Source organism: Ranitomeya imitator, chromosome 1 (assembly GCF_032444005.1).
Source record: "Ranitomeya imitator isolate aRanImi1 chromosome 1, aRanImi1.pri, whole genome shotgun sequence".
Lineage (NCBI taxonomy): Eukaryota > Metazoa > Chordata > Amphibia > Anura > Dendrobatidae > Ranitomeya > Ranitomeya imitator.
This window is the reverse complement of record NC_091282.1, coordinates 981,720,206-981,748,200: the sequence shown is the minus strand read 5'-3', so window position 1 is coordinate 981,748,200 and position 27,995 is coordinate 981,720,206. Positions and strand designations below refer to the sequence as shown.

The following is a 27,995-nucleotide window of genomic DNA, read 5'->3' as shown; positions in this document are numbered from 1 at the left end:
GGAACAGGAAACCTACAGAATAAAAGGAGGCGGTCCCCTCTCCTCCTCAGTTTAGTTACAGAGTATAAAAAGGGGAACCGCAAAAGTGTTAGTATTCATTCTTATTCAGTCACATTAATTTCTTAACTCTATACAACCATTATTTGTGACCTTAAAGGAAAGAGCTGTGCATAATTTAGGGAGGGTAATACATGGGTGCTGTCGTGGACTCATTAAAAGAGCATTACCGGTACGTAATCCGGCTTTTTATCCTTCGCCACGACAGCACCCCACATGAGAGATTTTCAGAGAGTCATTATTTGGGTGGGATTACTGTATTAAGAACAGCTCTACCAAAGGTCAGATCAGAAGACGTGGACAGATCAAGTCTATAATGGTTGTAGAAGGTAGAAGGTGTAGACCAAGTTGCAGCCTTACATATTAAATGGATCGGTACATCTGCTTGTTCCGCCCAGGAGGAAGCCATGGCTCGTGTTGAGTGCGCTTTTATACCCACTGGAGGAATCTCGCCTTTTGACGTATAGGCCAAGCAGATAGCCTCTCTGATCCACCGAGATATGGTAGCTCTCGTGACCCCATGTCCTTTCTTGTGGCCCTGAAAGGAGATAAACAGAGCCCTACTCTCCCTCCATGTCTGACACCTTTCTATATAAGTCAGGATGGCTCTTCTGACATCTAAGGTGTGGAACTTATGATGTTCTGGAGTTACAGGTGAATCAAAAAAGGAAGGGAGAAATATTTCTTGTGACCTGTGGTAGGTGGACGCTACCTTAGGGAGGTATGAGGGGTCTGGTTTCAGGACTATCCGATCATGAAATATCAGTAAGAAAGGTGGGTCTACTGATAGGGCCTGGATGTCACTAACCCGTCTAGCTGAGGTTAGGGCTACTAGTAAGGCTACTTTATATGTTAGGATTTTTAAAGGTATTGAATCTAATGGTTCAAATGGAGAGCTTGTTAAGGCCTCTAATACTAGATTTAAATCCCACGGAGGTAGACGGGGAATATGGACCGGTTTACTACGTTCACAAGATTTTATGAATCTGGAGATCCACCTATTAGCTGCTATATTGCATCCATATAGGGCTCCTAATGCCGAGACCTGAACTCTTAAGGTATTTACAGATAGTCCTAACTCTCGGCCTTTTTGCAAGAACTCTAGGATAGGTGTGAGTGGAACTTGCTTAGTGAACGGTACCGTGTAGAAGTCTAAAAATTTATTCCATACCCTACTATATATTAGGGTGGTAGATCTTTTCCTGCTCAATAAGAGGGTGTTTACTAGTTCTGTTGAGAACCCTCTGGAACTTAATAGTTGCCTCTCAAATTCCACGCCGTCAAGTGAAGACCTTTCACTTGCGGGTGGAAAAAGGGGCCTTGGTACAGCAGCTCCTTGTCTGATGGGAGGATCCAAGGATCGCATAGGCACATGGTCTGGAGACAAGAGAACCATGGTCTTTTCGGCCAGAATGGTGCAATGAGGATTACTCTTGCCTGTTCCCTCCTGATCTTTCTGATCACTAGAGGAATCAGAGACATTGGAGGAAAGGCATATGCCAGTCTGAACCGCCAAGGATGGTGGAGAGAGTCCAACATATCTGGGTGATCCCTGGTGTTCAGGGAAGCGAACCTTTGTACTTGCCGGTTGTCTCTTGTGGCAAATAGGTCGATTTGTGGTATCCCCCATGCTTCTGTTATCCTTCTGAATATGGATTTGTTTAAGGTCCATTCTCCTTGACGCAACTCGTTTCTGCTGAGGTAGTCTGCCCTGATGTTCTCTACACCTTTGATGTGCAGGGCTGTTAAGGATGTTAGATGAGCCTCTGCCAGCTGAAAGATGTTTGCAGCTATGGTCATCAGACTTCCTGACTTTGTACCACCCTGACGGTTCAAGTATGCCACTGCGGTGGAATTGTCTGAGTAAATTCTTACATTTGTTCCATGAATCTGCGGAAGAAAATGATATAAGGCACATTCTATTGCTTTTAACTCCTTCCAGTTGGAGGAACATATTAATTCTGTCTGATCCCAAGTATTTTGGGCCAGATTGTTTTCCATATGTGCTCCCCACCCAATAGGGCTGGCGTCGGTGGTAATTATTTTAGACGGGTCTATTATCCATGGCACACCTCGTGATAGGTGGTCCATGTCTAGCCACCAGGATAGCGATTCTAAGACATTACTGGAAAGAGTTATTCTACTTTCTAGATAACCGTCTTTCCCCTGAGCCGACAATACTTCGTACTGCAATTGACGGGTATGGAATTGTGCCCAAGGTACAGCAGGGATACATGATGATAATGACCCCAGTAAGGACATGGCCTTCCTTAGTGTCATGTAGGGTTTGCGTATTGCGTCTGATACCTTTGATTGTATAGTCAACCTCTTTGACTGAGGAAGAAAGCATTTCTGACTTACGGAGTCTAGCTGGATTCCTAGAAATGTCTGAACGGTTTCTGGATTCAGCCGAGATTTTTCGAAGTTGACGATCCAACCTAACTCCTGTAGGGACGAGATCGTATTAGATAAACGAGTTTTACATTGAAGTGCAGAGCTTCCTACCACTAGAAAGTCATCTAGGTAGGGTATTATCAAGGTATCTCGTTGGCGTAGATGAGCCATCACTTCTAGTATCACCTTAGTGAAGACGCGGGGAGCCATAGAAAGCCCAAATGGCATTGCAACATATTGAAAGTGACGAACCTTTCCCTCCAGGGTGACTGCTACCCTTAGGTACTGCTGATGTTCGGCATGTATGGGAAGATGGTAATAGGCGTCCTTTAAGTCTATTCCGGCCATGACACACCTAGGGAATAAGAGTTTTATGGTAGAACTAATGGATTCCATTTTGAAGGTATGATTACGCAGGAAAGAATTTAATTTTTTAAGATTTATGATGGTTCTAAATGAACCATCTGGTTTATTAATCAGGAATAAAGGGGAGTAGAACCCTTTCCCTTTTTGATCCTGGGGAACTTCAATCAGGACTTTCTTAGATAGAAGAGATAGGATCTCTATTTCTAGAGCCCTCTGTTGGTCCTGACCTTTTGGAGATGTTATTATGAAGGAATCCCAAGGGATTCGATCAAATTCTAATTTAAGGCCGTATTGCACAATGTCCAGAATCCACTGGCTGGATGTTATCTGTTCCCATTGGGGAAGAAAAAATTTTAATCTGCCGCCTACTTCCTGGTTAGCGGTATTTACGTCTCGGATTATGGGACCCGCTAAAAAAGGCACCTTTTTGCTTTGGGTCCTTCGACTCCCATCGCTCTCTTTGTTCAAGCGGCTTGTTCCTAGTAAAGGGGCGTCTCCTGAAGGCTCTCCTGTAGGATGGAAGATACTGGTTAGGGAAGCCTTTCTTCCTTTCACCTGCTTTATTCAGGAGTTCATCCAGCGTCTTCCCAAAAAGGAACTCACCCTGACAGGGAATCGCACAAAGTTTTGCTTTAGCTTGTGCGTCCCCCTTCCAATTCTTTAGCCAGAGTGCACGCCGGGCTGTGTTGACTAGGCCGGCTGACCTGGCTGCAAGACGTAGCGAGTCCACTGAGGCATCAGCTAGGAATGCTACTGCTTCTTTAATTTGAGGCAATTTCAGCAGGATAGATTCCCTCGAAGTTTTGCCTCTAATCTGTTCCTCCAATTGCTCCGTCCATACTAGTAGAGATCTTGCAGTACAGGTACTAGATATGGCGGGCCTGAACGCCCCCGTATTGACTTCCCATGACCTCTTTAGTAAAGCTTCTGCTTTACGGTCCAGCGGGTCTGTCAGGACCCCTGAATCCTCCACTGGTAGGACCGACTGTTTGGTTGTGGAGGCTACCGCAGCATCAACTTTTGGCACCTTTGACCAGGTGTTTAGGTCTTCATCGCTGAAGGGATAGCGCCTTTTAGAGGATGATGGTAAAAACCCTCTATTCTGCTTGTCCCACTCCTTTTTGACAATATCTTTGATGGTTTGTATGACGGGGAAGGACCTACGTTTCTTCTGTCCTAACCCCGCAAACATTATGTCCTGTGCTGATTTCTTTTCTTTCCCATCTGGGCACCCCATCGTGCTCCTGACAGATTTTATTAAATTGTCCACATTACTGTTGGGAAGACAAAGTCCCCCTTCAGTCTCGGATGAGCTCGGCTGAGATCCCTCTTCGTCTGAAGAAATACATACACCCTCTGACTCCGAACTAACCGGAGACCGGGACCTGCTAGGCTGACGGGTACTGGCGCTACTTGTCTGCGCCAAACCCTGCATCTCTTCTCGGATAATAGCTCTGACATCTGAGGGAGTCATGATATTTTCCTGCCGTAGAGTTTGCATGATACACTCTGCACACAGTTTTTTGGCATAATCATCCGGGAGGGGCTGCGTACATAAAGCACACTCTTTATGCTTAGATTTGTGTGTCCTTTTCTTAGTCTAGAGGAAGGATACAGGAGGAACATATATCAGCATATAGGAAGAGACTCTTTCAAAAACTCACCCAGTGAAGCTGACAGGTACCGGTTCTGGAGGCGGAATTCGTTTGGTGGTAGAACTCTTCTCTGGAGGTCGGCCACCACTCTTTGTGCTGCTCCTCGTGCTTCTCTCCCTGCTGGGAGAGCGCTGTTGCACTGCGGGCAGGTGCGCTTCGTCGGCCGGTGAAGCCATTTCACACACACCGGCCCGACGCTAGCGCTGCATTTTTAAACTTGCCGCCCATTCTCCTGCCTCCCCGGACCAACCCGGAAGTGCTCCCGCGACTTCCGGGTTAGACGCGCCGCTCTCACTCACCATGCGGCCGCCAGAGGCTATTAAGCCGGCCGCTGCAGCGCGCGCGTCCTCACAGTGCCGGCCGGACCTACGGTGACCGGACCCGGACCGTGGATGTTTGGCCAGACGAGGGGGGAGGCTGCAAGCAGGGGCTCCCCCACCGCTGCTTCTGGTACCGCAGCCCCTGCCGTTCCCACAGAAACCGGCGCAGGCGGGTGCATGGCCCAGGGATCCTCTTCATCTGTAGGTAAGCCGGGTCCCTGTAGGAACAGGAAACCTAAACTGAGGAGGAGAGGGGACCGCCTCCTTTTATTCTGTAGGTTTCCTGTTCCTATGGGCGGATCCCTCTCTCTCATGTGGGGTGCTGTCGTGGCGAAGGGTAAAACAGACTTTTTTTATCTGTATTGTCATCTGTGTGCCATCAGTATGTCGGGTTTTATATAACAATTTAAAACCTAATAATAGGCCAAACAGTTTCCCATGTTAAGAATTGCAACTGATCCTTGAAAAATGAACACGCTATTGTTAGTACACCATATGTGATCCTTATTTTGTGTACCCCTTCATTTATAATGGACGACTAGGATCTGAAATACAAATCAAAGAAGCGCATGCTGCGATTCCATTAGAGGCAGGCCATTAGTCAGCATGTAACAAAGTTCAACTACCACATTGACTTACATTGGACTGTGTGCTGTTGATATGCTATCAATTTTTACACACGGACAGCCCACAAAAAAAACTGTAAGTTCATACAAACAAGCCCTTATGGTGAGGCCCAGGCATCACCTTGGTCTGTCTAGTGAGGCCACAGAAGAAAAAAAAAAAGTTTGGGAAGCCCTACCTTTACATTGGCTGCAGAGATTGCCAGGAAACTAGCACATAGAAAACAGATTTCCATTAACCCCCTAAAAAATCCAGATAAATACCAAGATTATCAAGACGCTCCTTTATAAAGCCTCTCACCTTCTCTCCAGCTTGAACACACAGAGATTCAGTGTCAATACATTTGGAATTCCTCAAGCACCTCTCCAGGAGTCTGTTCAGTTTAACCAGCAGCTCAGAAGACCTACAATTCAGTACAGTCAGATCAAATACATATATGAAGGTTACATGATTAATACAGGTGAAAAAATTACGCATCCATCATGTTCAACTGAGGGATAGGAGACTATAAGGGGAAGGTGTTGGGGTTATGGGCCCAATTAAATCAAGACCGGCGTTGTTTATGCTCCTCTCTGTATTAGGAGCATAGGACGAGTGCCATACAACTGTGTGCCTTGCCACAAATCCCCACTGGAGTAGAATTTGTGGCATAGCAAGCGCCACTGCTGTTCGTCATGAAATTGTAGAGTGGCGGTCGCAATGCCTCGTCCCAGCTCTGCCTACTTTGTCAAAGCTGGCCAACAATGGCGTCAAAAAGGCCAAAAGTCGTATAATTTTAGCGAGCCTCTAGTTGTGCAAAAATGATTCGACTTTCCAAAGGTTTTTATGCCAGAATTCTGTTGTAAAAGCTTTGATGAATCAACCTTTATGTACCACTGTGTGTGAGCCAGTCGGCCCTAGCAGAGATAATCAGATAATCTTTCCCTCCTGATCCCAATTGTTTATCTATTGGACCAAACGTTCAGAAAACAACTTTACACATTTATTATTTTCTTTTAAAAAAACATCGAAGGCCTTTTTGAAACCATCAATGGTTCCTGCTGTGACCAACTCCTAAGGTAGACTATTACTAGTCATTATGGTAAACAAGGCCTGTCTACCCGGATATTAAACTGTTCTTTCTCCAGAAGAATTGAGTGTGTCCTTGTTATACGAAGGCAAAACAGCTTTTGACCAAACTATTTGTGTGGGCCATTTATGTACTTGTACAAGATAATCTTGTCCTCCCTTAACATCTCTTCTCAAGGCTAAATAAATGTAATTCTTGTAAACTTTACTCATAACAAAGATCCTGCATGCCCCTTATCAGTTCTGTGGCTGTTCTTTGTACCTTTTCCACCTCCATGACATCCTTTCTATGAACTGGTGATCAGAACTGAAGTGCATATTTCAGATGAGATCACAATATTGCTTTGGAAAGTGGTAGCATGTCCCTGTCCCGCAAATTCATAACTCTTAGAACATGTAAATATGCTGCAGACCTTAGAAAACACTGATTACCTTTACGTGCTGTTATTTAGTCCGTGATCAATAAGTACACCCAGCGACTCTCTCAGTTTTACTTCCCCGAGAACATGAGTTCTTCACAATTAAACCTCATCAGCCACTTGGATGCCCAAACACGTAGTCAACTTGTATCTTATGAACATATTCCATACACTGCATTGACCATTTGTATTACTAATCATTTCTGGAATTAACTGCTCCCAGTCATTGTCCCAATGTGCAGCCTTCAACCTGGGAATTGTCATTTTTAAAATGTAATGGCCGATTCATTAAAACTGTAGTTACGCATGCCAGTCCTAACAAACGGGCTCACTGGAGTACAATGCATCGAATTCAAATAGAAGCACAAACTACTCAATAAATTAGGCCCTTATCTTAACTGTTGTGCGCCACAGCCAAGAATGTACTAAAGTGGAGTCAATTTTTGCAATTTAAAGGGCGGCCATAGCCACACCTCGTTAATGCTACGCGGATATGGGTGTCGTCTTATAGGGCGGGCGCGGAGCAATCTGCGATCACCGCATATGGTGGGGGGGTGGTCCAGATAACTAGGCGAGGGGGGAGCCTCACCGGGAAGGTGTAAGTGAAGCAAACTGCAGGCGTCCGGGATGCCCGGGGTATGGAAAAAAGAGAGCGCGGCGCTGTGCCAGAAGAACACGTCTCTTTCACTCGTCTGGCCCGCCCTTGCATCCTATTACCTCCTTCTCTGCCTTTCAGATCTCGCACATGCGCACCTGCGTCGCTTCACTGCAGTCCTCGGGAGTGAGATCTGAGAGGCTGAGAAGCTGACTGCAGATAAGCCGTCATCAGCGGTGTCTAGCAGCATCTGCTTCCCTCTCCTCATCGACCACACATAGGCCTTACTGAACTGATCATGTATATGCTGGGGAGGGAATGACTATCCAAATATTAGGACAACTACTTCATACCCCTGCTCCCCAAACTTCCATTCCAAAGCTTTTTCCTTCTTCAGATAACTTGTGCAAAAAGCCCAACAGGATGCCTTATGCCTACATCAGAGGGGCACTCCAGGACTCCGGTGCCGATAGAGCGATCATTAACCGCACGCAGACCACTACAGGTGACAGGTTATAGCACTTTTCTGGAAACTGTACCCAGCACTTACAAAGTACTAACAGAAACAAAGTGAGCAGGACAGCGGTGTGTGACTGCATGTTTGCTGAATATTACATCATGTACTGTCATTTTTCAAGCAATCTGCCTGTTGTGCGCCGACAGAGGCGACCATCAGCAAGAGCTACATGAAATGCCACTAAAATGCTAGGCCCAGGCAAGCGACTTTTAAAGACCAGACAACTGGGGAAATATCATACACTGCAATATTGAATGCACCACTATAACATTTTACAATATTTTACCTTCCTGACTCAAATGCAGGTGACGCCATTGACGAAAGCTCAAGATTGAAAAAAAGAATCCCTTCAGTAGGTCTGTTCATCTTAGGGGCAACAAGTTCACAAGAGACTTGTCCAAGAACTCTGAAAGAAAAGGATATATACTATAATCCAGAATACGATGTATACTATGCCCAGTTCGGACACATGCTGTCCATGTCAATATCAATAAATCCCACAGACGCTGATAATTCATGTAAGAAACTATCCAAGGCCATCCAGAGATGCTCAATTCTGGATCAAGTGGTGCCAATGACATATCGACCCCCCATGAGACGTGGGAACAAATGGCAAGTGCATCACAATTGGATATGTGCACACTACCTGTCTATCACGAGCATGTCTCGGTAGGTGTGTGGGGTTGTCAAATCATTGGAACCGCTCACTTCTGAGAGATGTCATTGAATAGCCCCAATAGTTAGACTAAGAATACTACACTGATACAGACAAGATTTTTTATTTTAATCCAAATTATATATAAATAAGGTTTTAAGTGAGTTTACCTGGTTTTCCCAAGCTCAACAATACAGCAGCCATACTCTGTTCCAAAGGTGATCTTAATATTTCTGTAATCATAGGTTTGTCGGCCATCAATACGCTGTGGAAATAAAAAAAAAAAAGAAAAATCAGTGTTGGCGATATAAGAAAAATTATGATCCATAAAGTTACTTTACTATTTTTAATTTGGTTTATTTCAACATTTTCATAAGAAATTGCTTACAAAGAGGCAGAAACGGGAGCAAAATCTGCACGAGCTACGCTGGTTTACAAATGTGAACCACTGGCATTTTTCATGTTTGGTACCTCACAAGTCTCAGATTTCCACATCTTGCCACTGGGATTTTTGCCAATTTCTCAAGACAAAACTGCTCCTTCGAGTTAGATGATTTCTTCTGGAGAACAGCAATTCAATTCTGAACACAGATTCCCACTTGGATTAAGGTACGGGTTTTAACTTGGCCACTCCAAACATTTCCCCTTAAACCATTTCAGTGTTGCTTTAGCAGTATGCTTTTGGGTCATTCTCTTGTTGGAAGGTGTACCTTCGTCCCGATCTCAAATCACTAACAGACTGAAACAGGTTTTGCTTAGGAATATCCATGTATTTCACAGAATCCATCTTCCCTTCAACTCGCACCATTTTCCCCATCCCTGCAGCCAAAAAAACATTCACACAGCATGATGCTGCCACCATCATGTTTCACTATGGGGATGGCGTTCTTGGGGTGATGGCATTTAGCTTGGTGGCCTTAAAGTTCAATTTTGGTCTCATCTGACACCAGCACCTTCCTCTATACGTTTGTGGAGTCTCCCACATTTTTTTTTCCAAACTGAAAGTAAGCCTTACAATTTGTGTGTGTAAGTAATTGCTTTTTTCTGATCTCTCTTTTATTAAGGCCACCTCTATGGAGTGTGCGGCTTATTGTGGTTGTATGGACAGATACTCCAATATCTGCTTGAGAACTCTGCAGGGGGGTAAATACATTCGCAAGCCAATGTAATATTAGGGTATGTGCGAATGTTGAGTATTTGCTGGCAAAAATTTCTGCAAGGTTTCTGCATCTCTTGGCAGCAAAAGCACACGGTTTGCAGCGTTTTCTGGTGTGTTTTGCCACGGTTTCTTTCATAGGTGTCTTTGTAAAACAATTAAGGTTTTTTTGAGCGAAGTAAGGATATTTTAAAAAAAAAAAAAAAGTTGTGCGATATAATTTCTTGGTTCAGTACCACCTTTTTCATTCTACATAGTAACATAGTTAGTAAGGCCGAAAAAAGACATTTGTCCATCCAGTTCAGCCTATATTCCATCATAATAAATCCCCAGATCTACGTCCTTCTACAGAACCTAATAATTGTATGATACAATATTGTTCTGCTCCAGGAAGACATCCAGGCCTCTCTTGAACCCCTCGACTGAGTTCGCCATCACCACCTCCTCAGGCAAGCAATTCCAGATTCTCACTGCCCTAACAGTAAAGAATCCTCTTCTATGTTGGTGGAAAAACATTCTCTCCTCCAGACGCAAAGAATGCCCCCTTGTGCCCGTCACCTTCCTTGGTATAAACAGATCCTCAGCGAGATATTTGTATTGTCCCCTTATATACTTATACATGGTTATTAGATCGCCCCTCAGTCGTCTTTTTTCTAGACTAAATAATCCTAATTTCGCTAATCTATCTGGGTATTGTAGTTCTCCCATCCCCTTTATTAATTTTGTTGCCCTCCTTTGTACTCTCTCTAGTTCCATTATATCCTTCCTGAGCACCGGTGCCCAAAACTGGACACAGTACTCCATGTGCGGTCTAACTAGGGATTTGTACAGAGGCAGTATAATGCTCTCATCATGTGTATCCAGACCTCTTTTAATGCACCCCATGATCCTGTTTGCCTTGGCAGCTGCTGCCTGGCACTGGCTGCTCCAGGTAAGTTTATCATTAACTAGGATCCCCAAGTCCTTCTCCCTGTCAGATTTACCCAGTGGTTTCCCATTCAGTGTGTAATGGTGATATTGATTCCTTCTTCCCATGTGTATAACCTTACATTTATCATTGTTAAACCTCATCTGCCACCTTTCAGCCCAAGTTTCCAACTTATCCAGATCCATCTGTAGCAGAATACTATCTTCTCTTGTATTAACTGCTTTACATAGTTTTGTATCATCTGCAAATATCGATATTTTACTGTGTAAACCTTCTACCAGATCATTAATGAATATGTTGAAGAGAACAGGTCCCAATACTGACCCCTGCGGTACCCCACTGGTCACAGCGACGCAGTTAGAGACTATACCATTTATAACCACCCTCTGCTTTCTATCACTAAGCCAGTTACTAACCCATTTACACACATTTTCCCCCAGACCAAGCATTCTCATTTTGTGTACCAACCTCTTGTGCGGCACGGTATCAAACGCTTTGGAAAAATCGAGATATACCACGTCCAATGACTCACCGTGGTCCAGCCTATAGCTTACCTCTTCATAAAAACTGATTAGATTGGTTTGACAGGAGCGATTTCTCATAAACCCATGCTGATATGGAGTTAAACAGTTATTCTCATTGAGATAATCCAGAATAACATCCCTCAGAAACCCTTCAAATATTTTACCAACAATAGAGGTTAGACTTACTGGCCTATAATTTCCAGGTTCACTTTTAGAGCCCTTTTTGAATATTGGCACCACATTTGCTATGCGCCATTCCTGCGGAACAGACCCTGTCGCTATAGAGTCCCTAAAAATAAGAAATAATGGTTTATCTATTACATTACTTAGTTCTCTTAGTAATGTAGTACTGATGCAGTAGTAAATAGCAAAACCACAAAAAGAGGACTGAACATCGTCCAAAAAAAAAAAAAAAAAAAGCAGAAAAAAGGCAGCGTTGTTTACCTGCCCAGGCCTCCAAACAAATGTACTATCAGGACTCAGCGGACCCATGTAGTTAAGATGGCAACAACACAGGTGCAAAAATACCGATTAGACAACCACTCACAGCCTACCTCATCTTAACTACATGGGTCCGCTGAATCCTAATAGTGCATTTGTTTGGAGGCATGGGCAGCTAAACATTGCTGCCTTTTTCCTGCTGTGTTTCATTCTGATGCAGGGGCATCAGGGTAATGGGATTAGGGCCTGGTGTCAGCAGCTGTGATGGACAGGAAGCTCTAGGTTTAGTAATGAAATAGTGTCAGCCCAACACCCTCATTACAAAGCCGGTAAGTACACACACACACACACTGTAACCAGCCTGTGTAGGAGCATTAACAGAATGAACCTACATAGGGTCACCCTATAAAATCTAAATCAGAAAATGCTAGGCAGACAGCTGCAGGCTGATATTAATAGGCTAGGAAGGGGCCATGGATATTGGACCCTTCCCATACTAAAAAATAGAATTATTCTTACCGTTAATTCGGTTTCTAGGAACCTTCCACGACGGCATATGGAGGTTGCCTCTTTGCCCTAATGGGGAACAGGAAATGGAGAGGTTAAAAGGCCCTCCCACCTCCCTCTCACCAGTGACTTATAACTGAAAACCATAGCACCGGTTTACCTTAAATCCCAGATTTTAATCCAGGAGTATATAGGGAGGGAACTAGCGCCGTCGTGGAAGGTTCCTAGAAACCGAATTAACGGTAAGAATAATTCTATTTTCTCTAGTAACCTTCCACGACGGCATATGGAGGAATACCAACTAATATTGGCGCTAGGGAGGGACAACAGCCTGGAGAACTTTCCGGCCGAAGACTAAATCCTTGTTGGACATTACGTCTAGTCTGTAATGTCTGGTGAAAGTATGCAACGAAGACCACGTGGCTGCCCTGCAGATTTGCTCTGTTGATGCACCTGCTCTTTCTGCCCAAGAGACTGAGGTTGATCTAGTCGAATGAGCCTTGATTCCTACTGGAGGAGTTTTATCTTGAGCGAGATATGCTTCTGCTATTGCTTTCTTTATCCAGTTGGCAATAGTGCTTTTTGCTACTTTCTTTCCTTTATTTTGTCCTGATGGATGGACAAACAGATTCTGATCAATTCTGTACGAGCTGGTCTGCTCTAGGTAAAATAATACAATGCGTCTGACATCCAGAGTATGAAATTTCTCTTCTTTTGGATTTGTTGGATTCTGGCAAAAAGAAGGTAAAATGATTTCCTGAGAGCGGTGGAAATCTGATACGACCTTTGGAAGAAAAGAGGGGTCAAGGCGCAGTATTATAGAGTCATCACGGATAGACAAATATGGTTCTCTCATTGAGAGAGCCTGTAATTCTCCTACCCTCCTTGCTGAAGTAATGGCCACTAGAAAAATTGTTTTATAAATCAGATTTTTCTGCGAGCAGGAGGATAATGGTTCAAAGGGTGCACCTGTAAGTCCTTGTAATACCAGGTTCAGGTCCCATAAAGGTACGGTTATTTGTTTTTTAGGATTCATCCTAGAGGCTGATGTCATGAACCTCTTAATCCAGCGATGATTTGCCAGATCCTGGTCAAATATTGAACTGAGTGCGGAAACTTGTACTTTTAGGGTACTCGGCCTGAGGCCTATTTCTAGGCCTTTTTGTAAAAAATCTAGAATTTGCGACAGATTTGGATTAAGAGGATCTGGTACTTCGGGAAGACAAAAGGATGAAAATTTCTTCCAGATTTTATTATATATAGCAATGGTCACCGGTTTCCTTGATTTTTGAAGTGTGGAAACCACTGCTTCTGATAGTCCTTTGGCTCTCAACACCTGGGCTTCAGTAGCCATGCCGCCAGATTCCATTTGTGGACGTCTAGGAGATGTATTGGTCCTTGAGAGAGAAGATTTTCTTCCATCGGAAACTGGAATGGCCCATCCACTTGTAATTCCACAATCAGGTTGTACCAACTCCTCTTTGGCCACAAAGGAGCTACCAATATAGTTGGTGTACGTTCTTCCCGAATCTTCTGCAAGACCTTTGCCAATAACGGAATTGGTGGAAACGCATATGCCAGTCGAAAATTCCATTCCTGGGCCAATGCATCCACTCCTCTGGAGCCGTCTCTGGGGTTTAGGGAGAAGAATGCTTCGACTTTCGCATTTTGCCGAGATGCAAAAAGGTCGATTTCTGGAAGACCCCATTTGTCCACCAGCATTTCGAAACTTTGGTTGCTCAAACCCCATTCCCCAGGGTGAATGTCCTGACGGCTTAGATAATCCGCCTGAGTGTTGGATGAGCCTTTCAGGTGAACTGCTGTCAGGGATAACAGATGTCTTTCTGCCCAGGAACATATTCTGGCAGATAGTTTCTTCAGGTTGTTGCTTTTTGAACTGCCCTGATGTCTGATGTGAGCCACCGTGGTCACATTGTCCGAATATATTCGGACATGATGTCCCTTGATAAGATGACCCCCCATCAGGAGGGCTTCCTCTACAGCTTTTAGCTCTCTGTAGTTGGATGATTTTCTGCTCGTCGATTGATCCCAGAGCCCTTGGAGAGGTGTGTGATTTATCATGGCCCCCCAGCCTCTTTTGCTGGCATCTGTTGTGACCGTAATCAGAGGAATCTGAGACCAACTGACTCCTTTTTGTAAATTTTTCGGAGTCATCCACCATGCCAGAGAGGCCTTGACACAGCCCGGTGTGTATAGTCTCCTGTTCAAAGAACTGGGCTGACCATTCCAATTCTGTAGGATATGTGCCTGAAGAATCCTGGAATGGGCTTGGGCCCAGGGTACCGATTGGATGCAAGCTGTCATCGATCCTAGTAGAGACATGCCTTCTCTGATTGTAGGAGATCTGGTGTCTCTGAACATCTTGACTTTTGAAAGTAGAGTTAGACGATGTTCCAAAGGGAGGAAGGACATTTGTCTTGCAGAGTCCAGAAGAACTCCCAGGAATTTTCTGCATTTGGAGGGTCGTAGGTGAGATTTCTCTACATTCGGCACCCATCCCAGAGATGTCAGAATATCGAGGGTCTTTGATACATGAGACTCCAGAGATTGTTTGGTGGGAGCCACTAATAAAAGGTCGTCTAGGTATGGCACTATACAGACGCCTTGCCTCCGGATGAAGGAGACTACTTCCCCCATTACTTTGGAAAAAACTCTTGGAGCAGAGGAGATCCCAAATGGAAGGACGTTGAACTGATAGTGTTCTATCATATGTCCCTTCTGCACTGCAAACTTGAGATATTGGCGATGCCTCTGATGAATGGGGATGTGAAAGTAAGCATCTTTCAAATCGATAGTGGCCATGTAGGAGTGCGGGCTTATCAAGGGAATCGCATTTTTCACTGATTCCATCTTGAATTTCCGGTATTTGACATGCCGGTTGAGGCCCTTCAGATTTATAATAATACGGGACTCGCCCGATGGTTTGGGAACCAGAAATAGACGAGAGTAGTGTCCCCGATCCTTCTCTGATTCCGGAACCTGTGATATCACATTTGACATCTTCAGGGTCCTGAGACCCGACTCTAGAGTGGACTGGTCTTTCATAGAGGAAAGGGAGGTGATTTTTAGACCCCGTGGGGGAGAGGAGATGAGTTCTATTAGAAGACCCTCTTCGATGACCTTGAGGACCCAGGAGCAATTGGTAATTTTTTGCCACTGGGGAATAAAATCTGAGAGTCTCCCCCCCACCGGGTCGAAGTCACCGCTTCTCTTGTTGAGACTGCTGCTGCTGTTGCTGAGGGATAAGGATGTTTCTCCCGCCTCCCTTCGGGTAACTCCACCTCCCAGACTTGCCTTTCCCTCTCTGAGAGGTTTGGCCCTGAAAGGGACGAAAAAACTTCTTTTTGGGAGTTTTTTGCTCTGGGAGGGCTTTCTTTTTATCGGTTGCCTTCTCCAAGATGTCATCCAGGGAAGGTCCGAAGACATAATTACCTTTAAATGGTATGGCGCATAATTTAGCCTTGGAGGTGATGTCACCAGACCACATTTTTAACCAAAGCGCCCTTCTAGCCGAATTGGTCTGTACTAATGACCTGGCAGCAATTCTGATGGTTTCCATAGAAGAGTCTGCTAGGAAACCCGTGGCTCTAAGAAGACTGGGTAGTGATTCCAATAATTCAGCCCTAGATGTACCTTGGGATATATGAGATTCTAGTTCACCTAACCAACGAAAAAGTGCTCTAGCCACGCAGGTTGAAGCAATGTTGGCTTTGAGGGCTACCGAGGAGGTTTCCCACGATTTTTTTAACAGACTTTCAATTTTCCTGTCCATCGGGTCTTTCAATTGAGACGAGTCTTCAAATGGAAGAGCCGTTCTTTTAGCCACTCTTGCCACCTGAGAATCAACTTTCGGAACATCCCATTTAGTCAGATCTCCTTCTAGGGGGAATCTATGCTTCATCTCAGATGGAGTACTGAGACGTTTTTCAGGAAGTTCCCACTCCTGATCGATCATATCAGATATATTTGAGTGGATCGGGAACCCCACCCGTTTACCCTTGGATATACCGCCAAACATCTGGTCCTGTATGGACTGTGGTTCTGGCTCTTCCTCCAGCCCCATAGTACTGCGTACAGCAGCTACTAAATCCTCAACCCATTCTGAAGAGAAAAGGTATTTCCGAACTTCAGAGGTTATAGGGGACGTAGGTTCCTCCCGTCTACCCGAGGATGAGGCATAGGAGAGGTCTGATTCGGATTCAGAATCCTCCTCCTGGATTTTCCTTTTTTTAGCTGGGGAGGGTGGCTGTGGGGGTGGGGGGGTAAAGGCCGCTAGGGAGGATTGCACCTCTTGTTTGACCAAGGAGCGTATTTCTTCTAATAAAGAAGGTTGCTCTGCCCTGACAATCTTGTCAGTACAGGTCTTGCAGAGTTTTTTCTCCCAAGTTGGTGGCAGCTTAACGTTACAGATGGCACACTTCTTTTTTGTAGTAGTTTTGGGGGTAGACTTTTCTCCCTGCAATGAGAGGGGAGAGGGAGTCATGCTAATAGTAATATCCCAAAAATACCATCTAAGGACCCCTTGTCCCTGCAACACTTACTGTGGCAGGGGCAGCGCTGGGCTCTGCAGGTGCAGGGCAGGTACTGCTCTCCATGATAGGATAGTCTTACCTGCGACGTCTTCTGGCAGGTTTTATGCTCTAAGGCATGTCCCAGCCCCCAGCGATTGGAATTCCTCCTCCCCTCCATGGCCCAGGGTGGAGGACGCCGTCCTGCACGAGATGCCGCCGGCGGAAGTGTCTCTAGGCGCCCAGAGAAGACCGGAAGTGACGCGCGCGCTCACTTCCGGGTTGCCAGCGGCATGCTGGAGGAGAGGACACCGGAGAGCTCCAGGAGGACTCCGGATAGGAACACTAGCCTGCTTTGCCCTCACGGGGGCGCGGGAAGGCTAGGACCAGGTCCCGAGGACACCGCAGCGCGGCGCGACGGGAGCAGCATAATCGGGAAGGGGAGGTAAGAAAAACGACCCCATGCTGCCCGGTTATAGATTTTTAGGCAGAGCCTGCATAGCAGTAGTTACCGGCCACCACTGCATATGAAGTAAACCTCTCCTGTCCCATGGGGAACAGGAAAGACACTGGTGAGAGGGAGGTGGGAGGGCCTTTTAACCTCTCCATTTCCTGTTCCCCATTAGGGCAAAGAGGCAACCTCCATATGCCGTCGTGGAAGGTTACTAGAGAAATATCAGCTCTCAGCCGCCCCAGAAAAAGGCGCATCTATAAGATGCGCCAAATCTGGCACTTAGCCTTGCTCTTCTCACTTGCCCTGGTGAGTTAGCAAGTGAACTAATACAGTCCTTTATTTTAATTAATGACAGTCCTTTATTGAAACTGAATTAAACCATACTTACTGAACGCCTAATCCACTGAAGCCAACGTCTCCTGTAACAAAAATAAAATACACCACAATATTCCTCACCTGTCCGCCAAGAAGATAAAAATCCATAAGACAAAATGTAGAAAATTGTTAGCTCACCCATGTAGTCTATATTCCATGATCCGGATCCAGTGCGGATAGAAGTGAGTACTCAGTGCAATCCCAAAGATAAACAAATTACAGCAGTATCCGTGGGAACAGTTTTCATTATAAAAATAGCTTTTATTTCACCATATAACTTTTTTTTTCAGGACAAATTATCCACCATTATAAATAGAACATCACAGCAAAATACACATTATGCAGCCTTTATGACCAACGCGTTTCGACTCAATGTCTTAATCATGGCCAGGTCAAATAAAAGCTATTTCTCTAGTAGCCTTCCACGACAGCCACCAGGAGGTTGTCTCCATTCCCTAATGGGGGACAGGAAGCACAAGAGGTTAAAAACCCCTCCCACCTCCCATTAACCAGTGTCTTTCCTGTCCCCCATGGGGCATGGAGAGGTTCCTGGTGCGCTGCTGCGGCGGCTCTAAGCAGAGTACCTGTGTTAAATTTCTTGCCGGGCACTTAAGGTCGGGCCCCCCGCGGCTTCCTCCTGCGCTGTGCCTCCCGTCTCCTCGGGATTCTGGGACCGCATTCCCCCGGCCTCCTGCGTCCTCTTGCGGGGATAAAGCTGGTCGGGGTGCCCGCCGGAGGCCTCCCTGAGCTCTCCGGCGTTTCCCCCTCCTAGCGCGCGCTGTTCGGCGACCCGGAAGTCAGGTGACGCTCCACTTCCGGGTCGGCGCTCCTGTGCAGGAGCGATACAGGCTAGAGAAATGGATTACCGAACGGCGTGCGAGGCACGCTGCATCCTCGCACGCCTGCCTGGGACTCCGGAGGGGGAGGGGCGGCTAATTGCCACGCGCTGGTGCAGGCTTATTTTCTACATAAGCTGCGAAGACGTCTCAGGTAAGCTGCTGTAAGCATGGATGCGTCTTGCCCTGCAGCTGCAGAGCCCAGCGCTCCCCAAGCCCTAGTAAGTACGGCAGAGGGGGTCCCATTTAAAGGCACATTTTTCAATATACCTTTTCTTACACGGCTTCCTCTCTCATTGCAGGGAGTCAAGCCTGGCCCTAAAAACATTACCAAGCGCAAATGTGCCACCTGTAATGTAAAAATGCCACCAGATTGGGAGAAAAAGTTATGCCAACCTTGCACGGATAAAATCGTCAGAGCGGAACACCCTTCTTTGATTGATGAAATTCGCTCCTTGGTTAGGCAGGAGGTTCAAACCTCTTTGGCCACACTCGCCCCACCTCCACCGCCACCACCATCCTCACACCTGGTCCACCACTCCCTAAAAAGAGGAAAATCCAGGAGTACTCTGAGTCAGAGTCTGAGGGGTCTTATACGTCTTCCTCTGTCAAATGGGAAGATGCGGTACCACGTAAATCTGCGGAAATTAGGAAATACCTTTTTTCCTCTGAATATATTGAGGAATTGGTATCTGCAGTGAGGAACACTATGGGGCTAAAAGAGGAATCAGTTCCTCAGTCTATACAAGACGAACTGTTTGGCATACATACTGAAAAACAACCCGGGTTCCCCGTCCATAAAAGCATAATTGATATGATTAATAATGAATGGGAATTGCCTGAGAAACGGCTAACAACGCCTCCAGACTTTAAGCATCGGTTCCCTCTTGAGGAGGACCTAATAAAATGGGACATTCCAAAAATTGATGTCCAGGTGGCTAGAGTGGCTAAAAAGACAGCTCTGCCGTTCGAGGATTCCTCCCAATTAAAAGACCCCTTGGATAGGAAGATTGAGAGCCTTCTCAAAAAATCCTGGGAAACGTCTACCTCAGCCCTCAGATACAATATAGCATCCACCTGCGTGGCCCGCTCTCTCTTTCGTTGGATACAAGAGTTAGAAAGCCACATCTCTCAGGGTACCCCAAGAGAGGAGGTACTGGACTCTTTGCCTATCTTACACAGGGCAACAGGTTTCCTTGCAGATGCCTCACTGGAATCTATCCGGGTGGCCGCCAGATCCTTGGTCCAGACAAATTCAGCCAGAAGAGCTCTCTGGTTAAAGATGTGGAGCGGAGACGTTACGTCAAAAATAAAACTGTGTTCTATTCCCTTTAAGGGTGACTACGTGTTTGGGCCCTCCTTAGATGACATCTTAGAGAAAGCCACAGACAGAAAGAAAACCCTTCCTGAGCAGAGACCTCCCAGGAAGCGTTTTTTTCGACCCTCCCAGCCCCAGCCCTCCCAGGGTAAAGGGAAAGGAAAAACCGGGAGGTGGAGTTATGCTAAGGGGAAGCCTAAAAACATCCTTATTCCCCAACAAACACAACAAGAAAAGCAATGACTCCGATCCGGTGGGGGGGAGGCTTTCGAACTTCGTTCACAGTTGGCAGAATATCTCCAACAGCCCCTGGGTGGTGAGTGTAATCCAACAGGGTCTACTGATAGAGTTCGATGCGCCTCCTCCCAGGATCTTAAGAGTCACCTCCCCGTCATCTCGGGAGACTCAAAAGTTGATGATGGCTGGAATACAGGACTTGCTAGACTCAAGAGCTATATCCATAGTCCCGGTGAACGAGCAAGGGGAAGGACACTATTCCCGTATCTTCATGATAAAAAAGCCTTCCGGGCAATCTCGTATTATAATAAATATGAAAGCTCTCAACAAATACATAACCTACCGCAAGTTCAAGATGGAATCAGTAAAAACAGCCATCCCTCTAATAGCTCCTCATTCATATATGGCAACAATAGACCTCAAGGATGCCTATTTCCATATTCCAATACATCCTCGGCACAGGAAATACCTGAGATTTGCGGTCCAATTCAACCAAAAAATCTTACATTTCCAGTACAATGTTCTCCCCTTCGGGATCTCCTCAGCCCCAAGGGTGTTTTCCAGAGTCATGGCGGAAGCAGTTGCCCATATCAGGAGCCAAGACATCGCTATAGTACCATACTTGGACGACCTGTTAATAATTGGTCCTTCCGCCGAAGTTCTCAATCAGAGAATTTCCAAAACTCTGAACATCTTACAGCTTTTGGGTTGGATTCCAAATCTAAAAAAGTCTCAGCTATCACCATCAAAGGTGAGGAAATTCCTCGGAGTCCTCTTGGATTCAGAAGGTCAAAAATCCTTCCTACCAGAGGAACATCGGATGAATCTAATTTCCAAGGTCTCACACTTCAGGAAACAACGTTCTCCGACCTTACGGGTTGCGATGTCTCTTCTGGGTTCGATGACGGCCTGTATACAATCACTCCAGTGGGCTCAGAGCCACTCCAGAGTTTTGCAGGCGCACATCTTAGGGAACTGGAACGGGAATCCAAATTCCCTAAACAGAAGAGTTTACACTCCAGGGAAGGTAAAAGCCTCGTTAACCTGGTGGACGATCCAATCAAACCTACTGAAGGGGGTCGACTGGGTGCAAGATCCGCTAATTACAGTAACAACGGACGCCAGTCAAAAAGGTTGGGGAGCAGTGGTCTCGCAAATTCCATTCCAGGGTCTCTGGAATCAGAAGGAAAGCTCCGGTTCCTCCAACTCCAGAGAACTGTTGGCAGTGGAGAGGGCCCTTCTGGCAGCCAGCAGTCTCGTTATAGGTCAACATGTCAGAGTGTACTCGGACAATATGACGACTGTTGCGCATCTAAAACACCAGGGGAGTCCAAAGTTCAACCAACTGAAAGCAATTTCAAACAGAATATTTTGCTGGGCAGAGAAACATCTCCTCTCACTTTCAGCGATACACCTCAAGGGGTCGGTGAACGTTCAGGCAGATCGCCTAAGTCGTCACATCTTACATCCAGGAGAGTGGAGCCTGAAGGCGGACGTTTTCAAAATGTTGACAGACAGGTGGGGTCTTCCCGATATAGACCTTCTAGCGTCCACCCAGAATGCACAAGTCGAGAACTACTTCTCCCTAAACCCCAAGGACAGGTCTCAAGGAGTAGACGCCTTTGCTCATACTTGGAGGTTCCATCTAGCATACGGGTTCCCTCCAATACCGTTACTTGCGAAGACCCTCCGGAAGATCCGGGACGATCAGGTCCAGACTATCTTAGTAGCTCCAGCATGGCCGAAGAGGAGCTGGTACCACCTCATCGAAGAACTGAAGGTGGACGGTCCAGTCTTTCTTCAAGTATCAGAAGATCTCCTCTGCCAGGGCCCCTTCTATCATCCAGAACCACAGAAGTTCAAACTGGCAGCCTGGCTATTGAAGCCCAGGTACTAAGAGCTAGGGGCCTTTCAGAGTCGGTAATATCTACTCTACAGAAATCTAGAAAACCTATTACCAATGCCATATATGGCAAAATCTGGAATAGATTCTCCTCGTGGTGTCATCCTCATAAACCTGACCCTTTTCATCCTAATATTTCACAAATATTAGATTTTTTACAAAAAGGATTAGAGTTGGGGCTGAAGCCAAGTACCTTGAAAGTTCAAGTGTCAGCCTTAAGTTCCGTCTTTGATCGGGACCTTGCGGGTCATCGTTGGATAAAGAGGTTTATGGTCGCAGCATCAAGACATTGTCCAAGAAGACAAATTTTCGTGCCATCGTGGGACTTAAACATAGTCCTAAAAGGTCTTACGGCTCCTCCATTTGAGCCATTATCATCTTGTTCCTCGCAACTTCTGTCCTACAAGACGGCCTTCTTGGTTGCAATTTCTACCGCAAGAAGAGTAGGGGAAATACAAGCCCTTTCAATAAGAGAACCTTATCTTACCATAAGAGATGATTCCATTGTGTTCCGTCCAGATCCTTGTTTCCTACCGAAAGTAGTGTCAGAATTTCATCGATCACAGGATATAGTCCTCCCATCGTTCTGTCACAATCCTTCAAATCCGGAAGAACACAGATTCCATACTTTGGATGTACGACGTATAGTGTTATATTACTTAGAACATACTAAATCATTTAGAATTGACAAAAATCTCTTCGTTCATCTTTCTGGCAGAAACAAAGGCAAGAAGGTAGCGAAGAGTACCATTGCCAACTGGATAAAAAAGGCCATTTCTGAAGCATACTCAACTCAGAATATTGCTGTTCCTGCGGGCCTAAAAGCCCATTCCACCAGATCTACTTCTGTCTCTTGGGCTGAAAGGGCTGGCGCTTCATCGGAGCAGATTTGCAGGGCAGCAACATGGTCTTCCCTACACACTTTTACTAAGCATTATAGATTGGACTTCTGGTCCAATCGGGATCTTGCTTTTGGCCGAAAGGTTCTTCAAGCTGTGGTCCCTCCCTAAATACAGAATTGGTTGGCATTCCTCCTGGTGGCTGTCGTGGAAGGCTACTAGAGAAAATAGAATTATTCTTACCGTTAATTCGGTTTCTAGGAGCCTTCCACGACAGCATTAATTCCCTCCCGATGTTCTTGGATATTTTTCTGAGAACCTAAAGGTAACCGGTGCTATGGGTTCTGTTGTAAGTCACTGGTTAATGGGAGGTGGGAGGGGTTTTTAACCTCTTGTGCTTCCTGTCCCCCATTAGGGAATGGAGACAACCTCCTGGTGGCTGTCGTGGAAGGCTCCTAGAAACCGAATTAACGGTAAGAATTCTATTTTTTTAATTAAAACTGTTCCCACCAGTCAGTTGATAACGCTGGAATTTAGTTATCTTTTAAAAATCCATAATGTCCCACAACGATCTTGATGACTTTGAAAGCAGCCAAGAACTACCGGCTACACACTGACACAGGAGGTAATCGCTCTTGCAGTGCATAGCACTGACCTGCGGAGAGAGAGTTCACAGGAGTTCATCAGCTGATCAGCTCCGGTGATCACCTTTACAGCACCACTGCTGCGTGAGAAAATTCTCATGCAGTTGTGGTGCCGTAAGCGAGACCACCAGAGCTGATCAGCTGGTGAACTCTCACTGTAGCTCAGTGCTATACACTGCGAGAGCAATGACGCTCCTGCCAGTGTATCGCTAGCTGCAGGATAGAGAAGTCTCCCGATGTGACTGTTCTACACGCGAGATCGCCGTGGGACATGGATTACATGGACTACGGCAAACAGGAGAGTATATGGTGGTTAATTTTTATTGCTTACAGTAGACAAGGGCATAGAGGAGACTACAGAGCATCCACACAACAAAGCAGTATGCTTGTATTAGGTGAATGAATTTGCAGCAGAAAATTTGCCTCAACCCCAAAAAGTACTGTAATCATCCTGTCATCACTCCATTCATACAAGGCACTTTAGAGCTCCGTTCTCATGATTAGCAGGGGTCTTGCGTAGGTGACGGGTCCCCTAGAAATCAGCAAGCTACCCCCTAAAAGTAAAACATACCGCTATGTGGAAGAAATGCTGGCATAGCAGCGATAAGTCCATCAGCCTGGAATATTAGGGTACATTCCCACGGTCAGTAAATGCTGCGGGTTGGATGCTCCGTACTTGTGCAGTGTCCAGATGTTACAGCATAGTGGATTGGATTTAAAGAAACCCTATGTCCACTATGTGTCCACAGACACTTGCGGCTTACCTGCGGAGACGGACATGTGGTGCATCTTTATAGATAGCAGCATGTCATTTTCACCCATACAATGTATTGGACGTGGCGAATGAGCAAGGTTCAGTGAACACATGCGGATTCACGTGCGTTCAATAGGCGGCAACGCTATAGACGCAGCAGACATATCCAGAGAGCTGCCAATTCCTAATCGTCTGCACATAACCTTTAGACTCTAAGGGTTATGTGCAGACGATTAGGAATTGGCAGCTGTGGAATTACATACTTAAAAAAGCGTGAAACAACTGAAAATATGTCTTATATTCTAGGTTCTTCAAAGTAGTCACCTTTTGCTTTGATGACTGCTTTGCACACTCTTGGCATTCTCTTGATGAGCTTCAAGAGGTAGTCATCGGGAATGGTCTTCCAACAATCTTGAAGGAGTTCCCAGAGATGCTTAGCACTTGTTGGCCCTTTTGCCTTCACTCTGCGCTCCAGCTCACCCCAAACCATCTCGATTGGGTTCAGGTCTGGTGACTGTGGAGGCCAGGTCATCTGGCGTAGCACCCTATCACTCTCCTTCTTGGTAAAATAGCCCTTACACAGCTTGGAGGTGTGTTTGGAGTCATTGTCCTGTTGAAAAATAAATGATGGTGCAACTAAACGCAAACCGGATGAAATAGCATGCCGCTGCAAGATGCTGTGGTAGCCATGCTGGTTCAGTATGCCTTCAATTTTGAATAAATCCCCAACAGTGTCACCAGCAAAGCACCCCCACACCATCACACCTCCTCCTCCATGCTTCACGGTGGGAACCTGGAATGTAGAGTCCATCCGTTCACATTTTCTGCGTCACACAAAGACACGGTGGTTGGAACAAAGATCTCAAATTTGGACTCATCAGACCAAAGCACAGATTTCCACTGGTCTAATGTCCATTCCGTGTGTTCTTTAGCCCAAACAAGTCTCTTCTGCTTGTTGACTGTCCTTAGCAGTGGTTTCCTAGCAGCTATTTTACCATGAAGGCCTGCTGCACAAAGTCTCCTCTTAACAGTTGTTGTAGAGATGTGTCTGCTGCTAGAACTCTGTGTGGCATTGACCTGGCCTCTAATCTGAGCTGCTGTTAACCTGCGATTTCTGATGCTGGTGACTTGGATAAACTTATCCTCAGAAGCAGAGGTGACTCTTGGTCTTCCTTTCCTGGGGCGGTCCTCATGTGAGACAATTTCCTTTTAGCACTTGACGGTGTTTGCCACTGCACTTGGGGACACTTTCAAAGTTTTCCCAATTTTTCAGACTGACTGAGCTTCATTTCTTAACGTAATGATGGCCACTCGTTTTTCTTTACTTAAAATTTGTATTATGGCAAGAAAAAAGCAGCTAACAGTCTATTCAGTAGGACTATCAGCTGTGTATCCACCAGACTTCTGCACAACACAACTGATGGTCCCAACTCCATTTATAAGGAGAGAAATCCCACTTATTAAACCTGACAGGGCACACCTGTGAAGTGAAAACCATTCCTGGTGACTACCTTTTGAAGCTCGAAACTAAGAAAACCCGGCGCACAGCCATTGAAAATTGTAAGAGAGCTGGGCTGCAATAGGTAGAGAACAACAATTGGAAAAATAAAAGACAAAGCACTACCACAGTATGTACACCACAGCAATAATAATATGAAAAAAAAGATCCACTTTATTAACACACAGTTAAAACATAATTAAAATGAACACACAACTGTTACCATCCTGTGCATATAGCATAAACCACAATATACAACCTGGTACACAATACATATGCAGAAATACATATATATGGAATATTTCCCTCCTTCAATGGCTCATGGGGTACCCAGGGTATACCATCCAAATAAAAGGAAGAACAATATAGGCATGAAATAGGCTTATGCAACGGGCACCAGTAATACGGCAAACCCCAGATTACCTATAGCAACCCATAATATGGACAATCCATCCATGCACCATGAGAAGAGGAAATTACCAAAGCAATATAAACCTGAAAGGAAGCAGGTTCAGAGGACCCGGGACGGACCACAGACCATGGCCCCACGCGTATCACCTCCAAGATGAGGCTCCGTCAGGGGAAGCTCATCAAGAGAATGCCAAGAATGTGCAAAGTAGTCATCAAAGCAAAAGGTGGCTACTTTGAAGAACCTAGAATATAAGACACATTTTCAGTTGTTTCACTTTGTTGTTAAAGGGAACCTGTCACCCCGTTTTTTGAGATTGAGCTATAAATACTGTTAAATAGGGCCTGCGCTGTGTGTTCCTATAGTGTATGTAGTGTACCCCGATTCCCCACCTATGCTGAGAAATAACTTACCAAAGTCGCCGTTTTCGCCTGTCAATCAGGCTGGTCAGGTCGGGAGGGCGTGGTGACATCGCTGGTTCTTCCTCAGCTTTACGTTGGTGGCGTAGTGGCGAACAAGCAGCGCGCGATCTGCGCTGTCATCCCTTTCGTCGGTGGGGGCGGCCATCTTCCTGGGGCCGCGCGTGCGCAGATCGAGTGCTCTGCTGCACGGGGCTTCAGGAAAATGGCCGCGGGATGCCGCGCGTGCGCATTAGAGATCGCGGCGGCCATTTTCCCAAAGCCGAGATGCAAACTAAAGATGCAAACAAAGATCGCGCGCTGCTTGTTCACCACTACGCCACCAACGTAAAGCTGACGAAGAACCAGCGATGTCACCACGCCCTCCCGACCTGACCAGCCTGATTGACAGGCAAAACGGCGACTTTGGTAAGTTATTTCTCAGCATAGGTGGGGAATCGGGGTACACTACATACACTATAGGAACACACAGCGCAGGCCCTATTTAACAGTATTTATAGCTCAATCTCAAAAAACGGGGTGACAGGTTCCCTTTAGGTATATAATTCCACATGTGTTAGTTCATAGTTTTGATGCCTTCAGTGTGAATGTACAATTTTCATAGTCATGAAAATACAGAATAATCTTTAAATGAGAAGGTGTGTCCAAACTTTTGCTCTGTACTGTATAGATAGATAGAAATGTGCAGGCACATACATCGTGTGTAGTGTGACAGTGAAGCGGAGCTCGCCAGGCTCCCAGCGCCATTATCTCCGTGCACGCACCTTCCTGTCAGTGATCGCCCGCAGCAGGAAGCTCCTCTCACAGTTGGACAGCGGGGTCTCCCTCATTGTCGCCTTCTGTCACTAACGACACATACACGATAAATGCAGGCACAAACTGCAACTCCTGCGCCCAAAACACACGTGAGGGGCGACTACGTCATCAGACCGCGCAGTCTCTGTAACTTCGTCATCAAACGCGCAGTCTCTGTATCTTCGCCGCATCTAATGACGTCAGACGTTAGCCGTCAACGTGAGGGGAAGCAGCAGCTGGTACTGCGCATGCGCTTTGTCAGCCTGCCCGCTGGTTGATGTGACAGAGTCAGGGCGGAGTGCGCAGCCATTTTGCTGTAGTAGAGCTGTTCTGTGTAACGTGGGGTCTCGTTCTCTGACATGGACTAATGTATAGTGCGGGCTGTATGATTGCTGCGAGTTGTCTGCACTCAGCCTCTTCATGGAGAAAGATGTCTTCCCAGATGCTCACTCCCTCACTTTTGGCTCCAGTGTCCCCTCCTCACTCAGTATCGCTCATCTCCCTCCAATAACGATGTGTCCTAGTTGTCTGTTGCTGTGAGGGCGTTGGTTGCTGGAGTTTTCATCTTTACATATTTGGGCCCATGCGACATTCTCGCCCATTTTTTTACATTTCTGAAGGCAAACATAAAAAACAGCAATTCCACTATTTTTTTCGTCATTTACCTCTATGGGATAAATATTATATTCTGTAGTTCAGACCCGCATGACAATTGCAGCTCTGTTATTATGTCTATTGGTTCCCAGTGAAGTTAAACCT

The 27,995-nt window shown here is 45.9% G+C and overlaps 1 protein-coding gene across 2 annotated transcripts in view; it reads right to left on the bottom strand.

Annotated features, from left to right (window-relative positions):
• The window catches only part of EXOSC9 (exosome component 9), a 56,406-nt gene extending 29,014 nt beyond the window's left edge, over positions 1–27,392 (bottom strand). The window contains exons 1-4 of one of the 2 annotated variants that reach the window (XM_069743884.1): positions 27,206–27,392; positions 8,841–8,935; positions 8,302–8,421; positions 5,717–5,819 (exon numbers count right to left, since the gene is read on the bottom strand). In XM_069743884.1, the coding sequence (XP_069599985.1) occupies positions 5,717–5,819; positions 8,302–8,421; positions 8,841–8,935; positions 27,206–27,271 (384 nt within the window). In that variant the 5' untranslated portion in view covers positions 27,272–27,392. Of the gene's footprint in view, positions 1–5,716; positions 5,820–8,301; positions 8,422–8,840; positions 8,936–27,137 lie in introns of both variants that reach the window. The other variant, XM_069743885.1, reaches the window with a different exon arrangement.
• Between the last annotated feature and the right edge of the window lie 603 nt (positions 27,393–27,995).